This window comes from Globicephala melas, chromosome 16 (genome assembly GCF_963455315.2).
Source record: "Globicephala melas chromosome 16, mGloMel1.2, whole genome shotgun sequence".
Taxonomy (NCBI): domain Eukaryota; kingdom Metazoa; phylum Chordata; class Mammalia; order Artiodactyla; family Delphinidae; genus Globicephala; species Globicephala melas.
This window is the reverse complement of record NC_083329.1, coordinates 7522120-7538684: the sequence shown is the minus strand read 5'-3', so window position 1 is coordinate 7538684 and position 16565 is coordinate 7522120. Positions and strand designations below refer to the sequence as shown.

Genomic DNA, 16565 nt, shown 5'->3' with positions numbered 1-16565 from the left:
GGACCAACATGTCCTTCTTCAGGTGAGAGACTTGGGTCCCTGTATTCATTTCCTATTATTGCTGTAATAAATTACCACAAACTTAGTGGCTTAAAAAACACAAATTTGTCCTCTTACAGTTCTAGAGGCAAGAACTCCTAAAATCAAGGTGTTCTCAGGGCTGTGCTCCTCTGGAGGCTGTAGGGGAGAATCCATTTCTTCGCCTTTTCCAGCTTCTAGAGGCTGCCTGCATTTCGTGGCTCGTGGCTCCTTCGTGTTCAAGCCCAGCAGCATAGCATTTTCAAATCTCGGCATGACGTGTTGTCATGTCTCCTCTGACTCTTCTCCTGCCTCCTCTGACTCTTCTCCTGCCTCCATCTTTCCTTTATAAGGACTCTTGTGATTAGATCGAGCCCATGTGGGTCATCCCGGATAATCTCACATTTCCAGATCTTTAGCTTAATCACATCTGCAAAGTCCCCTTTGCCATGGGAGGTAACACACTCACAGGTCCTGGGAAGTAGGATGTGGGCATCTTCAAGGAGCCATTATTCTGTCTCCATAATCTTAGATACAGAAAGTGATTTGCCCAAAGTCATGCCCAGCTAATGGGAGAGGGAGAACTACGCGTGGACTCACCACCACAGGCAGAAGTGCCCTTTCTCCTCTTCCTCTTTGGCATGAAACTAAAGCCCAGCCATGCTTCAAGGTCCATTTCAGGCTGCCCCTCTGCTCAGAAACCACAGCCGCCCTCCACAGCCCACAGAGTCCATCGTCTTGGCTTTGTCTGTCACTCACTGGCACTCTGCACACGTTTGATCAGTAATCTTAAACGTGTACATCTTGTTCTCTGCCCAGTCTTGACTCAAAGGCAAAGATCACACTTTAGACCTTTTTGGACCCTGGGACCCACTAAGCCCACAGAGTTGAAGCTCTATACATGGGAGATGTATGGCTCATGATGATCGTGGTAGATTATCCAGACGGACTCACTCAGTTCCTGTACCACAGAATCTGGAATGCAAACACTGCATTTCCCAGACTCCCTTGCAGGTTGCACTAGGTTCCACCAAGCCAGACATGGTGAAAGTGAGATGGTGACCATAGGTGGAGAGGGAGAATTCTCTGAAGGTATGGTGGGTGGATTTGGTTCTTTCGGGGCAATACTATCAGGTTCCTGTCATCTTAAGAGCCAAGTGATGGGGCAGTGGTCTCAGTGGAACAATGAAATTGGGCATTTCTCAGAGCTGCATGGCTCTTTGCTGTGTGGTACTTGAGCTTGGTTACCCAGTCCCCCTGGAAATCTGTAAGCTCCTTGATGCCTTGTATAAACTTACCCCTCTAGCTGGAGAAGTTTCTATTGTCTGCAACTAAGAACCATGATTTTTTAAAAAATTTTATTTTATTTATTTACTTTTGGCTGCATTGGGTCTTTTTTGCTGTGTGTGGGCTTTCTCTAGTTGCAGCGAGCAGGGGCTACTCTTCATTGTGGTGCTCTGGCTTCTCATTGTGGTGGCTTCTCTTGTTGCGGAGCTCAGGCTCTAGGCGCGTGGGCTTCAGTAGTTGTGGCACACTGGCTCAGTAGTTGTGGCTCACAGGCTGTAGAGCACAGGCTCAGTAGCTGCGGCGCATGGGCTTAGTTGCTCCACAGCATGTGGGATCTTGCCGGACCAGGGCTTGAACCCATGACCCCTGTGTTGGCAGGCAGATTCTTAACCACTGCGCCACCAGGGAAGCCCAAGAACCATGATTAATATGACGTCTCATATTCATTTCTCCCCCAACCAGATTGTAAATCCCCAAAGGGCAGGAACTATATTTTATATTTCTCCTGTAAAATCAGCGGAGTACACAGTTTTCCTAGTAGACTTATCAACATGACACGCACGATTCATTGAACTGGGTTAAAGTTCTAATATTCTGATGAATTCTTCATGCCATCTGTGAATCAAGAGCCTGAAACAAAATGGCCACCCTAATATGGTCTTTTTTTGAAAACTTAAAGTTAAGTCAGGCTAAGAGAAGTCAATTTTTTAAAAAATAAATTTATTTATTTTATTTATTTTTGGCTGCATGGGGTCTTTGTTGCTGTGCGCAGGCTTTCTCTAGTTGCGGCGAGCGGGGCTACTCTTCATTGCAGTGCACGGACATCTCATTGTGGTGGCTTCTCTTGTTGCGGAGCATGGGCTCTAGGTGCACAGGCTTCGGTAGTTGTGGCACACGGGCTCAGCAGTTGTGGCTCGCGGGCTCTAGAACGCAGCCTCAGTAGTTGTGGCGCACGGGCTTAGTTGCTCCGCGCATGTGAGATCTTCCGGGACCAGGTCTTGAACCCGTGTCCCCTGCTTTGGCAGGCGGATTCTTAACCGCTGTGCCACCAGGGAAGTCCCAGAAGTCAAATTTTTTGAAGTTTCAGTTTAAACACTTGAAAGGGTCAAAAGGGCAGTTAAGGAAACTCTTCCCCTTTTCTACCAACTTTTATTTATTACAAAAACGATGTAACATTAAATAGAATGTAAAAATTCATCCAAAATCTCACTGGGCTAACACATTGAAATATTCCCATTTTCTTCTCAGCCATTCCTACGCCTTATTTTTGTAGGCAGAGGTCTACATACAATTTTGCATTCTGCTTTTTTTTTTTTTTGGCTGCACCACTCCGCATGTGGGATCTTAGTTCCTCAACGAGGGATGGAACCCACGCCCCCTGCATTGGAAGCCGAGTCTTAACCACCGGACAGCTAGGGAAGTCCCTCTGCTTTTTCACACAATGTTATATCGTGAGCGTTTTTCATGTTGTAACCTAGTCTTCCTTTTTTCATGGCATAATATTTCTGTCAGTAGCCATCTTATCACTTCTTGAACAATTCCGGTCCCTGAACATTTATTTTTCTTCCACCTTGTTCTGGCATCATAGCTTACACTTCATACATGTCTTTAGAGATTCGTTACCTTATCATTGCTTCTCAGGCGCGCAGCATCGTCCAGTCTGTGGGCCCAACTATCTCCATTGCTGTTAGGAGTGTCATCGGGCCACAGGAAAACACCAATGAAGGTCTTGCCTGTTCTCTTTAATTTTTGTTACTTTTCCGGTTGCCTCCTCGTCCCAATCTGCCTTGCTCCAATTTTAGGGAGGTTGACCCTTTATCCACTGATCTCCAGGTGAAAAGGCTCCCATTTTGGGAGCGCGTGACTCGGGAGTCGGGAAGCAGCGCCCGTCTTGCCGGGTTTGCGCCCGGCCACGCCCCACTGGCCCAGCTCTGCCCCGCCCCGCCCGCGGGACTACACTTCCCAGGCAACCCTGCGCGGCGAGCGCGGCCGCAGCTTCCAGGCGCCGGTTGGGACGCGGGGGCCGAGGCGCAGGCGGGACGCAATGGCTGCGTGGGGCGAGCGGCTGGCCGGCGTGCGCGGGGTGCTGCTCGACATCTCAGGCGTGCTGTACGACGGCGGTGAGGGCGGCGGTGCGCCGATTGTAGGCTCTGTGGAGGCGCTGGCGAGGTGAGTGGGCCGCGCAGGCCGCCTGGAGCGCCCGGCGCTGTGCTCAGCCGGGTCCTGTGGGCCGCTGCCGGGGGGCGGGGCGGGGCTGCTGCTCTGGCCCCGCCCCGCCCGGCGAGCGGTGGGCTGGTCCCGGGAGGATTGCGCTGCAGGCGCCGGGTGTGACAGGCAAACGGCGTCCCGGGACCCTGCTGGTTAGAGTTGCGCCCCTGTCCAACAGCGCAGCCCCATTCCTTGCCTTTGAGCGCTTGGAATGTGGCAAGTCTGAATTTAGATGTGGTGTAAGTAAGTGTACAACCCACACTGGATTTTGAAGACTTAGTGAGAAAAAATGTATAAAGTTCATTGTATTGTTTTATATTGGTTACATATTGAAATGATAGTAATTTGAATATGTTAGCTTAAATAAAATATATTAAATTAATTCCACCTTCTTTTAACCTTTGTTAATGTGGTTACCAGAAAACTTTAAATTACATACGTGGCTGGCATTGTAATTAAGTTGGACTGCCTTGACTGTCTGCTTAGACGGTAGGAGGGCGTCTTGCCCACCAAGTCTTGTGCACAGAAGACACTGCCAGGACCACTGTTGGCACCACTGGGCCCTGGGCTTTGTAATTGCCACTGGCATCGCAGAACCAGAGGGTAAGAGGAGGCATGGGGTGAAGTGGAGGAGGAAGTGCCTTGCATCTGAAGGGAACAGTGGCTGCAAAGCCTGAGGCGGAGGAGAGCTCGGAGGAGAGCTCGGGAGGAGAACTCAGCAGATCGCACGCACTCACGGAACTGAAGAGAGAGTGGGCACTAGCGAGGGTGCTCAGGGCTACAGCAGGCAGGGACCTGAGGGTCACAGAGAGCTGTCTGGATTCCATACTGGGTGCAATGAGAAGTCACTGAAGATTTTAGGCAGGAGTGTCGTGTGATCTGATTTATGTTTTCAAGACATTTAAATGTAGAAAGTGAAACCATATAAGTAAATGAAAACAGGAGAGATTCCCTTTGAAATCTTGGAGTAGGAGAATACCTTTGTAGCTACGCCTCAAAATCTAGAAATCGACAACACCAACAAATCAACAACCCAATAGAAAGAGGCACAAAGGATATAAACAATTCATAGGAAAGGAAAACAAATAGAAACACAAAGGAAAAGCACAGGAAAGATGCTCAGCCTTACTCGAATAAGAGAAGTGCAAATTAAAACGATCCTGAGATGCCTTTTTTCATCAATTTGAGAAAATCGGCCAAAATCCACAACTTTGGGAACGCATTCTCTTGGTGAGAGTTTGTGGAAGCAGACCCTGTCTTATATTGCTTGTGGAAGATGCATTTGGCATGATCTATCAGCGTACTGCCTCATACATGAGAAATGACATAGGTGGGAGGTCATTCATGGCAGTGCCTTGAGAAATAGCAAAAGACTGGAAACAGCTCAACTATCCATCGCTAGGGGAGTATTACAGTCTATCCTTCTACACAGTGGAATTCCATGCTGCATAAAAAAGAACGAGCATGCCTGCCATGTAGACGTGCTGTCAGTGAAGACAGGATGTGCACTGTGCCATCTTTTGGGTGGAAAAGGCAGAAATGCAAGTGTGTATTCCTGCTGGTATGTTTGTATAAGGAAACTGGAGGGAAGAGCTTCAACCTGTGAAGAGCTGGAAGGCAAGTGATTGGGGAGAACTAGGTGGTTGGGGGTAGGGATGGGAGCAAGGCTCTTCCCTCGGTAACTTCGTATATAAACATTTTTTAAAGTTTTGAACCATGTGGATGTATTTCCCATTCAAGATATCAAATTACAAATATTTTGTCAATTTTGTCTCAAAAAGTGCTGGAAAAAAATACTGCACCAGAAAACAAAATATTTTAAGAAGATCTCTGGCTGCAAAGTGGAGAATGAGCTGGCAGTGGGGCAGATGGCCGGGCTCCAGAGGAAACAGGGGAACAGCCAGTTGGGAGACCCTTGTGTGGTCCAGGGAGACATGATAGGGCGTGGACTAGGGGGTGGCAATGGAGATGAACAGAAGGGGGTGAATTAGATGTTTTGGGAGTAGGACCAATGGGACCTGCCTGTGTATTGGATATTGCGGGGAACAGGGAGAAGATGAAATGAAGAATGGCTCCGGTGTTGGACTGGAGCACCTGAGGGAATGGAGAGGGGCACAGAGGGGCGCAGGCAGGTGCCATGATGGCCCTTGACACAGTGCTTGGCACACAATACACCCCATGAGTATGACAGTTAAACGTCACGTCCCATGTTTGTTTGTTTGATTGTTTTTGTGAAAGAGACAAACTTTATTGAGCCCTCAGCCCTAATTCTTTTTCTCCTGCACAGTCTTGGTTCCCCGGAGACACCCAGTCCGGTGGGCAGCAGTGAGACCCACTTTCTGGCCAGCAGAGGCATCTCTGAGGATGGTAGAGGCTTTGCCGATATGGTGGTGGTTGCCACCTCCAAAGGGACGCTCAGCAGGGTTCATGGCCACACCCCGCACACATGGCCAGCAATTCCTCTTTGCCTTATACTTGTGGTAGGCACGGCTGGCCTTCAGAATGGGTTTGTCAACGCGGCCACCTCTAGCCACCACACCGACCACAGCTCTGTTGGTGGAGGAGATGACCTTCTTGGAGCCCAAGGGCAGCTTCACTCTGGTCTTCTTTGTCTCAGGGTTGTGGGAGATGACAGTCACATAGTTTCCAGAGGCTCTGGCCAGCTTGCCCCAGTCACCAGGCTTCTCCTCCAGACAACACATGTGGGTGCCCCCAGGTACGGTACCCACCGGGAGCACACTGCCGATGCTGAGCTGGGCCTGCTTGCCACAGTCCACGAACTGGCTGGTGTGGCTGCCCTCGGTGGTGATGAACATCTCTGTCCGCTTCTTAAAACTGTATGGATCCCGGAAGACCACCCTGGCAAGGGGCACGCTGCAGCCCGGGTCGTGGATGGTGTCCTTCACGATACCCTTGATGTAGCTGTGTTGCTTGGCAAAGTCCACGGTGTGCAGAGACGCGGCGTCTTTCGGTGCTTCACGTGCACGCGGAACGTGGAGCTGGCGCCCTTCCTCTGCCCACAGATCCCGTGGCCCATGGCAGCAGTCTGCTGAGGAGTGCGGCCAAAAGAGCACGTCCCATGTTAGTATAGGAATTCCTGTTACACGTGCTTTTAATTTTTTTAAAATCAGGGCCACTTAAAAAAAAACAACTTTATATTAAAGTACACATCTGTTCTTCTATTGAGGGGGTGTAGTTTCCTGTTTTCAGTTATTTTGAATAGTGCTGCCATGAACATTCTAGAACATGTCTGGTGAATGCATGGATGCATTTCTGCTGGGTACAGGCCTAGGAGTGGAATTGCTGGTCATAAGATAGGCATATGTTCATTGCTAGAAGATGCTGTCAAATCGTTTCCCAAAGTGGTATATGTGAGAGTGCCCGTGGCTCTGTGTCCTCACCAACACGTGGGTTTGTCACTCCTTTGCATTTTATTTATTTATTTATTTATTTAAACTAATTTACAGTTTCATTCATTTTTAAATTTTTTTTAAAGTTAATTAATTAATTTTATTTTTGGTGCTTTGGGTCTTCATTGCATGCAGGCTTTCTCTAGTTGCGGCGAGCAGGGGCTATTCTTCCTTGTGGTGCGCGGGCTTCTCATTGCCGTGGCTTCTCTTGTTGCAGAGCACAGGCTGTAGGTGCGTGGGCTTCATTAGTTGTGGCATGTGGGCTCAGTAGTTGTGGCTTGCGGGCTCTAGAGCGCAGGCTCAGTAGTTGTGGGGCACGGGCTTAGTTGCTCTGCGGCATATGGGATCTTCCCGGACCAGGGCTCGAACCCGTGTCCCCTACATTAGCAGGCAGACTCTTAACCACCAGGGAAGTCCCGAAGTCCTTTGCATTTTAGCAGGGTCATTTTTGCCTCAAAACCTGAGAAATAAAGTAGGTCAAGGATATGGACAGAGCCTCGGTCCCTCCCCATCTACCTTCTGCTGAGGAGCACAAAATGGATTCAGCAGTGGCTTTGGAATAAGTAGGGCTGATTGTGAGCCCTTGTTTCCAGTCGGTAATGTGGGTCTGGTGTGCACCCCTCCCGGGCCAGTGAGGCTCCAGGCGTCTCCCAGCACCAGCAAAGCTGGCTGCTCTCAGAGAGTGCTTCCTATGCTGGGCGTCCCTGTTTATGTCATGTAGTCCCCCTAACAGCGTGGGGGTGGGAGGAGGTTATCTCCCTCAATCAGCTGAAGCCACTGAGGCTCAGGGCTTGCTAGGGTCTCAGCTGGGATGGCCCAGGGACCATGGGAACCCAGGTGTGCGTGACTCCTAACCGCTGTGCTGGACCCATACTTAGAGTCCTTTGAGGGAGAAGTGGGCATTGGAAAAGGTCAGGGGCTTCTCTCTAGCAGTCTCCCCTGGGTGATGCTCCCCCCGATACACTGTCCACCTAACACCTGCACAGATTCCAGGCTGTGACTCGAAGGAGGGTGATCCCTGGTCCTTTAACCTCTGTGGGTTTGGCGCTGGCATCTTCCAGCAGATCCCCGGGAGTTGTTTGTCTTGATTTGCTTTAATTCAACTGGTTTATCTAGCTGGAGTGTCTTTGGTAGCAGCTACACTGTATAAATCTAGCAGCGGTATAATAACCGGATATACTGACAGTCCTAAAATACATCCCGGCCAGTTTTGTAGCTGAGAGAGGGGAGAAGTGCCTTCCCCATAGTGTGTGGGACTGTTTCCAGTGAGGGGACGCAGTTCTCCTTATATCAGGGGAGTTGATCGTCCTGGAGGATGAGGCCTGGCCCCTCTGAACCCTCCCTGGGACTCCATGCCACAGGACCGCGTCCCCGTGCATTTCTCTGCTCCACCAGGGCCTTCCCGAGTGACCCTTGTGGCCCCTTCTCTCCCTCTGCCCACTTCACCCCCTTGCTTCCAGTTATACAGACTTTCGGGGGGTTTTCACTGACCAGCCCCTTAGCAGCCCAGCACCCGCAGCGCCTGGGCCCTCCACGCTGCGGCAGCCTCTGGCTCTCACCCACGTCCCTTTTCTCTCTTCAGCTCTTGTGCTGGCTCTTTAAAGGCTAGGCCCCTCCGCCCAGGCCCGGCCTCCAGTGGCCAGCTGATCACACTCAGGCCCAAGGAGGCCGCCCGTGCCCTCCTGTGGGGCCCCCGGAGCCCAGCATCCAGACCCTCCTGGCCGTGAGTGTATGTGGGCAACTTCCCCCAGTAAAATCCGCCTGCTTTTGGAGTTTCCCTGGGGATGTCAGACTTGGGGACACGGCCCTTTCCCGGGCCAGGCCCTGCTGGCCAACGTGAATAATGCCAGGCTTCCACCGCTTTGTGTAGTTTTTGCAGCCACAGCCTGCACTCTGTGGCCTCCTTGATATGCAAGGCTGGCTTTGAAGTCACAAGGGAGCTCAGAGGAAGTTCCCAGGGTGAGAGCAGCAGCGCTGTAGAGGGGCCGCTTGATGGGGGTCCCGGGGCCCAGGGGGGCGTTTGCCTCCATGGCATCTCCCCAGTGCCTTGGGTTCCCAAACAGTGCCTTCTGTTCTGGGAACCCCGGAGGGGGTGACTCACCACCTCTCTTCCTAGGCTTTCTGTGGTGACAGGTGTCCTCAGGTTTTTGGAAAGTTTCCCACCTGTTTGGGGACACAGAGCACTTGGGGGGTATTAGTTCTGCTTTTTAAAACCGTACCGGCCACCGTGATAGTGGTCACTGATGATCAGGCTGCCTTCACAACCAGCCCTTTTCAAAGCCGGAACAGAGGCTCAGAGAGATTTGGGAAGTGGCCACAGTGGAGAAAGTGTCTGGGCCAGGGTTCCCTCCCTTCCTGCCCACTGTCCCCCGCCCTGCCCCGGTCCACCTGACTCCAAGCCCCAGTTTTCCCCGCAATAGCACACTGCTTCTCATTAAAGATGCACTTGTTCATTCATCCACTCACGCAACAAATATTTATCGAGTGCTTCTTTTATACTAAAAACACCGCTGTAGGCATTGGGACAAGGGGCAGTGAGTGGGGCAGATGGAAGTCCCTGCTCTCGGGAAGCTGACCGTCCAGTATGGGGAGAGCAGCATAAACAGCACCTGGAAAGGCTAGTGTCAGGTGGAGAGAGACTGAGCCGCCAGGGAGATGGGGAGCCCGTGATGTGTGAGCTGGGCTCTGAAGCTGTCGTCTGGGCCAGGAACGTCCCAGATTGGAGAACAGGAGGTCCAGGCCTCCTGGAGCCGCTGGGCACGGTGCTGGCCAGGTGGAGCCCTCTTACTGTGCTAGGACTTGTGGGTGGGCGTGGTCATGGGACATCTGTAACCGGCCTGGGTCCCCCCATCAGGCCCTTTATTGGAGTCCATTCTTGGGCAGTTGGGCTCCCCGAGGGGAGCCATTCAGAGGCAGGGCTGGGCACAGCGGGGGCTGCAGGGACCAGCCCCCGGGCTGGTCAGCACAAAGGGGAGCCCCAGAGGCATCTGCATGTGAAAGGCGGGTGGGCATTTACTGCATCCTGTCTCGGCCACTAAAGCACATCTGCTGGGCCCAGCCCGGCCCAGCCTTTTTGCGGCTGGCGGAAGGAAGCAGGCTCGGCCTCGGCCCAGGGCAGCCTCATAAAGCAATTCCCACCCAGGACTAACGGACCCGCGACCCATCCCTCCAGTGTGCGCCAGGAGCCCCGGGGCCCTGTGAAAACCCAGGCACCTCCCAGCAGGTCTTAGAGCCAGAGGAACAGGGCCCGGGAACTTGTCTGAAGTGTGGCCTAGGACCAAGACCCTCCTTGATGCTCGGCCACCCTGGCTCCGTCGGGCCCCAGGGACACAGCCGCCCAGGAGTGGCGGTAATAATAGTAGCTACCAGGACTGTGAGAGAGCTGGGAGCCTCCCTGCGCTGCCTCGTCCCATCCCCCGTGTGGCCCAGCACCTGCCAGAGGGGGCTCTTAAGGCTATCAGAGGGGGCAGGCCGTTTGTTTGAGTTCGTTTAGGCCAACAACAGCTTTCCTGACTCACCCTGGACCTTGGACAAGGTGTGTTTGTTGAGAATGCCCTGTCACTCGTGCTGCCGTTTCCTCTCTGCGGGTGAACTAGGCTGACTTCAGAGTTGGGGGCCAGGTGAGAGAACGATTCTCTCTTCCCAGGCCGAGTACTGGTTTCGTAACATCCACAGTTTAGGCTTCCCAAGGCAGACGTGGCTTCCTTCTTGTAAACCATCCCCCTAGTGCAGGAAGGTACTAAGTAAAAAGTCCAAATCATCACCAGCCCCATCCTCGTCATCCCCCCAGGGGGACCCTGTAGCTCCTTCCACGCCTTTTCCTCTGTGTTTCCCCCAAAGCGCAGGGGATTTTAAGAAGCCGCCCCTTCCCTGGCTGGCTCTCGTCCAGTTCCATGGTCCCCCCATCACACCCCCCACAACCCCCCACTCCTTGGGCAGCACTGATGCTCAAGAAACATGTTCTGCTGGGTCACAGGTCACTGGAGGCTGGAGTTCCCCGCAGATCCCGAGCCAGTGGTCTCAAACTTATGTCGCCTCAGAGCATTTATCTCCTAAATGAAATCTGAGGTAGAATCCCTCCAGTTTTAAAAACAGATAAAAGAGCAATGTTTGAATGGTGTGTATTTTCTCTGTTCAAATCTGTAATACCGATTATGAGGTCAGTCCGTGAAAATGATGAAAGTGTCTTTTTTATTTTTTTTTGGCCACACCCCACGGCAGGCGGGATCTCCACCAGGGATCAAACCCACGCCCCCTGCAGTGGAAGGCAGAGTCTTAACCACTGCGGCTGCTTCCCACTAGCTATCTATTTTACATTTGGCAGTGTATATATGTCTATGCCACTCTCTCACTTTGTCCCAGCTTACCCTTCGCCCTCCCCGTATAGCACAGGGCGATCAGCTCGGTGCTTTGTGACCACCTAGAGGGGTGGGACAGGGAGGGTAGGAGGGAGGGAGACGCAAGAGGAAAGAGATATGGGGATATATGTATATGTATAGCTGATTGACTTTCTTATAAAGCAGAAACTAACACACCATTGTAAAGCAATTATACTCCAAAAAAGATGTTAAAAAAAAATAACAGTACTAAAGTCTGGGGCAGTGGACAGCTCAACAGTACATATGTGAATAATTTTATATTTGTGGCTGGAAACAACCTGCGTGTCTATCAGGAGGGGACAAGGGAATAAATTATGGTTTATCCAGACTGCGGAATATTCCCCAGCAGTTAAAAAGAGTGAGGTAGCTCTGTTTGGTGTTGACATTAGTTTATATGAGGTGAATGTTGCATATAGTCAGTGAAAAAGTTACAGAGTAATGTGTGTGAAATACCATTTTTGTTCTTGGACTTAAAGGAGACACAACCACCCTCAGGTAGAGCAGTAACAGAACTGTGACCCTGACTTGCGTGGAGGGAAACCGAGGGACATTGTTGTGAAGCTACCCACGGCTCCACTGTCATGACAAGGGCTGTTTCTGGGTTTCTGATCTCAGCCTTGCTGGGCAGGAGCCACCCTATGGAAATCAAGGGCAGCCAGGCTGGGGGTTCTGGAGCAGAGTTAACGGTTTATCCCAAAGATGCCGCCTCTGGTAGGAAGGCCCTGGCTGATTAGGAGGTGAGCATGGCACGGGTCACTCATGGGGCCCACAGGTGGAGTCCTGATCCCCCAGCCCTCCAAGGATATACAGAGAAGCCGTATTGGCAAAGCCCTGCCCGGGCCCTGCCTGTGGCGCTATGCAAGGTGACTTCCCGCCACCCTGGGGCTGGCAGGATGCAGCCCTGTTTATAGAGGAGGAATAGGGCTTGCTCAAAGCCACCTCAGGAGGAAGGAGAGTGGGGGCCAGACCCTTAGCAGGGCAGGTGCTTCCCCTAAAGGAAGGTAGGTGTCAGCTCTTGTGGGCGAGAACCTGGGTTTCGAGTCCCAGCTCTGCCCTGTGGTTGTCATGTGGTCTTGGGCAAGTTCCTTAGCCTTTTTGTGCCTCAGTTTCCTCTCGTGGGGAGCTGTTGTAAATACTGTTGGGGTTCCCTTTGTCCTGGGCGCTCTGGGATGTCTGCCAGGATGAGCCAGCGCCGGTTTACCCCAGGTTCCATTTGCTGGGTTGAACTTTGCCCTCTTTCTTAATGGTGGCCCCGGGCGAAGCTCTCTGGGCTCCGTCCAGCAGGCCTCCCTCACCAGCTGGCTCCTCCAGCTGTCCCAGTTCCCTGGGCATCTGTCTTCTTGTCCGACTACCTGCCTCGAGGACCCAGATGTCCCCAGCACCCGGCCCCGGGCCTGCTAGAGGTGTGGTCGTCATTGTAACCACCATCGTCTTCACTGTCATTCACTGAGTATTTGCAACATGCCAGGTGCTTCAGGACAGTCCTGTCAAGTAGCTACTGCTAGTGCCCCATTTTACAGATGTGGAAGCTGAGGTTGGAGAAGGTTAGGTGACAAGCCTTGGTCACACAGGGACGAGGTGGCAGAGGTGCTGAGGGTGTGTCTGCTTCCCGAGCCAGGCTCCCACCTTACCCGAGAATGCCTGGCTCTGTCCCCTGCAGCGCCCAGCACTTGACCAGCCTGTGACCACGTCAGGGGAGGGCTAGCTGGTGGCTAACCTTCCAAGGCTGGGGAGTGGACCAAAGAACCCATGGCTCCCAGAAATGTGCCCTTAGGTTCCTCGTATCCCTCTGGGCCTCAGTCTCCCCCTCTGCGAAAGGAGCCACTAGGTTGGATAATCTCCAAGGTCTCCTCTGGTTTCTAGATTCCCATGCACTTCATTCTAAATTGAATTTATTAGTAACTAGTAAAGTGATGTTGTGGGCTCAGCGTGTCCCTTTGACCTGAGCTCAGAGGCCCAGGCAGGTCAGAGAGAACACACTGGGTGGCGGGTGAGGTAGCCACGGGTGTGGAAGGTGTGCCGCGTGTTTCGTAAGAGCCCTGGCTTCAGGCCTGCCCGACGTCTGTTTGACCTCGTTGCTGTCCCCCTGAGGTCGCTGGCTGGCTAGCCCGGCCTGAGAGGCTCAGCCAGGGCCACCTCCATGCGTCACCACTGCTCTTGTTCTCTTCTCTCCGTCCAGACTTTGGACTCTGTTTCTTGCCTGGACTCTGACGACACAGTCTGCCCAGCAGAGTGTCCGATGGAGAGTGGGAGGGACCTCCAGGGACCTAGCAGCTGGCTGTCAGCCTGGCCAAAATGTCTACTCTGGTGGGTTGGTGGACAGAAGGGGGAGATGCAGCAGGCCCAGCCAGAGCTACTGGCAGAGGCCTTCCCGGTGTCCCTCAGCATTCGTGGCCCCGTGCTGATGCCGGCACATGATAGGCTCATGGTGCGTCCTCTGTGCCCCACCCCGGAGAGCCAGAAGGCTAGGCGCTACTGTTACCCCATTTCATGGTTGGGACTCAAGACTCCCGAGAGTCTGGCCCGTGGATGCCTGGCCAAGGGCATGTGCAAGGTGCAGGTGCCGGACCCCATTCTCATGGGGGAAAAGCCCTTCTGTTGCTGCTCCAGCCAGAAGGCATCTCTCTGCCCCCAAGCTGAGGCCCTACATCAGGGCACATGGGGAGCTGGACCTGGTCCCTCTCAGAATCAACGTGGGTGCCCCTTGGTGTGTGTGTGACTACATTTTTCTTTCTTTCTTTCCTCCTTCCCTCCCTCCCTCCATCCCTTCCTTTATGACTGTATTTTTCTACTGCAGAACTGCCCCTGCTCTGTTCATGGGCTCCTGTTTGACCTTCCATTTTTAAAAAATTGGGTTCTTAGAACAAATATGCACTTTGCGAGTTTCAATTTTCCAAACGTGTGTTTTCAATCTCTGTGGCTTTCTAAAAGGAAAGCAGCCGCAGACCTCAAAATCAGACAGTGGCCGGCGCTGCCGTGGCGCTCTGCTAGGTAACGGGATCTTGACGCTGGTGGATGGGGAAGCGGCCGTGGCGCTCTGCTAGGTAACGGGATCTTGGTGCTGGTGGATGGGGAAGCGGCCGTGGCGCTCTGCTAGGTAACGGGATCTTGACGCTGGTGGATGGGGAAGCGGCCGTGGCGCTCTGCTAGGTAACGGGATCTTGACGCTGGTGGATGGGGAAGCGGCCGTGGCGCTCTGCTAGGTAACGGGATCTTGACGCTGGTGGGTGGGGAAGCTGAGGTTGATGTTCTGTGAAGGTCTCGGCTGGGCGCTGCCGCCCGAGTTTCGGTTCATAATGACCCCCCGAGGTGTTGTGGGTGTTCTTTCCTTCTCTGAGAAACTGAAGCATATCTGCAGATGTGGCCATTTCAGTAGTAACAGGGGCCTCTTCTCCATCAGGTAGCGTCTTGAGTTGTAGCCCCAGGGGCAGAGTGGGCCTGGGTCAGGGAGGCAGGAATGAGGGGAGACACCCCTCTCCTCCCTACACCTCCCTTCCCTCCTGGTATGAGTTTCTTCTGTCTCAGGAGAGGATTCCAGGCTACTTGACATAGAGGTGGCTCTGGTAGGAGACCAGAATTTCAGCCCAGGGTGGGCCTGTGGACCTCACACAGCTCTTTTGAAGACCAGCCCAGGGATGAGCAAAATCAAAACAAACAAACCCTGCTTCCTCTGCGATGGGGGAGAAGTCACCCATCCCCTCTGAGTGCTAACCTCATTTGTCACTTCACGTTTGACCTGCCAGCCTGCAGCCTCACCTTCCCACCCAGGAACCCACCCAGCCTGAGGGTTCCTCCCCGTCGCCGTCCTGTTGGGTTCCCTCCCCCGGGGCGGGGGTGAGATTGGGAGTCGCCATCAGCCTGGCCTCCCAGACCCTCCACACGTGCCCCCTCTGTAGGACCCAGCCCGTGCCCCTCGGAGCCCCACGTGGGCGCAGGTGGTGAGAGCGGGGGAGGGGAGGTTGTGGCAGCCACCATGCGCCTCGCTGCTTGGTCACGGGGTGGCTGGGGCGAGGTGGGTGAGTGCCCTGCCTGCTCTGGGCAGGTGGGGCAGTAGAGCGGGGAGGGAACTAGGTTGGGGGAGCCTGCCTGCTGGCCACTGGCCGACGTGCTCGGCTTACGTTCGGTGAGCACTTACTGTGGGCCAGGTCCGAGCAAGCGCACTGCAGGTCTCATTGGAGCCTCACAAGGTGAGGCTGTTTTCATCCCCATTTTCCAGATGAGGAAACTGAGCCACAGAGAGAAGAAACAACTTATGGAGGTCCCACAGCCATTAAGTGGCAGAGCCGGGACCAGCCCACGGTCATCAGACTCTGAAGCACTTCCTGGTCGCCTCTCGGCCACCTGGCCTCCCGCTCAGTATTAGAGCATCTTTCTTAGGCATTTGTTCCTCCGCCTGCAGAAGGCGTGACTCACTCCTCACCCTTGTGCCTAGGCCCATCCTCCGGCTCCACTGTGCTTTCTCTTCTGGAACCCTTTAACAACCTTGCCCCAGGAAGGATTAGAGACGGGCGCTGGAGCAGTGCCGTCCACAGGCGGGATCGGCAGTGAGCGTGGGGTTTCTTCCTGAAGTTCTCTGGAAAGCAGAATGACTTGGTTGCATTACCAGGTGGGCCCATCAAATCCAGAGTTTGGATCAGTTAAGTGCTTCTCATAGAAAAGCACTGCTGTGCTTCAAGGGCTGTGAAAGCCAAGTGGAAAGAGGACGGGCTCTGCCCGGGCAGGGGCTGGGGTCTGGGGGGCTTCCTGGAGGAGGGGACAGATGAACCAGGCTTTGACGGATGGGTAGGATTTGGCCATAGAGGAGGGTGAAGGCAAAGACTCAGGGTGATGAGAGGGCCTTCTGGGTCAGATGAAGGTGACAGATGGCTGGGGTGGGGTGGGGTGGGGACCGAGCTAGGAGGGGCCTTATCCAGGGCAGCCTCCTCGCCTCCTGCCCAGCCCCTCTTTGGCGAGCCCAGAGGGCATCAGGCTGTGGAGCAATGCCAAGGTCAGTCAGGATGTCCAATAATCGTCCTAGCACTCTACCTGCTACCGAGCGATAATGAGAAGGTTTCCATTATTTTCGGGTGAGCGCCCCTGGCAGATGCCGACAGCCAGCAGATGTGTGAGGTCTGAGGTGATTTGCAAGGGACCAGTTCCTGTGATGCTCGGTAATTGCATCAGGCGACGTCGTCACTCAGAGCTTGTCCTGGCCTCCGGGATGAGGTAAAGGTCAGTTCAAAGAGCCGTTGCGGCCACGGGAAGTAGGGGCAAGTACCCGCCC

At 53.5% G+C, this 16565-nt stretch overlaps 1 protein-coding gene and 1 pseudogene across 14 annotated transcripts in view; one reads left to right on the top strand and one right to left on the bottom strand.

Annotated features, from left to right (window-relative positions):
- The first annotated feature begins 3270 nt into the window (after positions 1-3270).
- The window catches only part of LHPP (phospholysine phosphohistidine inorganic pyrophosphate phosphatase), a 149355-nt gene continuing 136060 nt past the window's right edge, over positions 3271-16565 (top strand). For 11 of the 14 annotated variants that reach the window (XM_070043842.1, XM_070043841.1, XM_060285997.1 and 8 more), the window contains exon 1: positions 3272-3474. In XM_070043842.1, coding sequence (XP_069899943.1) covers positions 3350-3474 — 125 coding nt within the window. In that variant the 5' untranslated portion in view covers positions 3272-3349. Of the gene's footprint in view, positions 3475-16565 lie in introns of all 14 variants that reach the window. The other 3 variants (XM_060285998.1, XM_060285999.1, XM_030832005.3) reach the window with 1 other exon arrangement.
- LOC132593635 (large ribosomal subunit protein uL2-like) lies at positions 5778-6550 on the bottom strand (annotated as a pseudogene).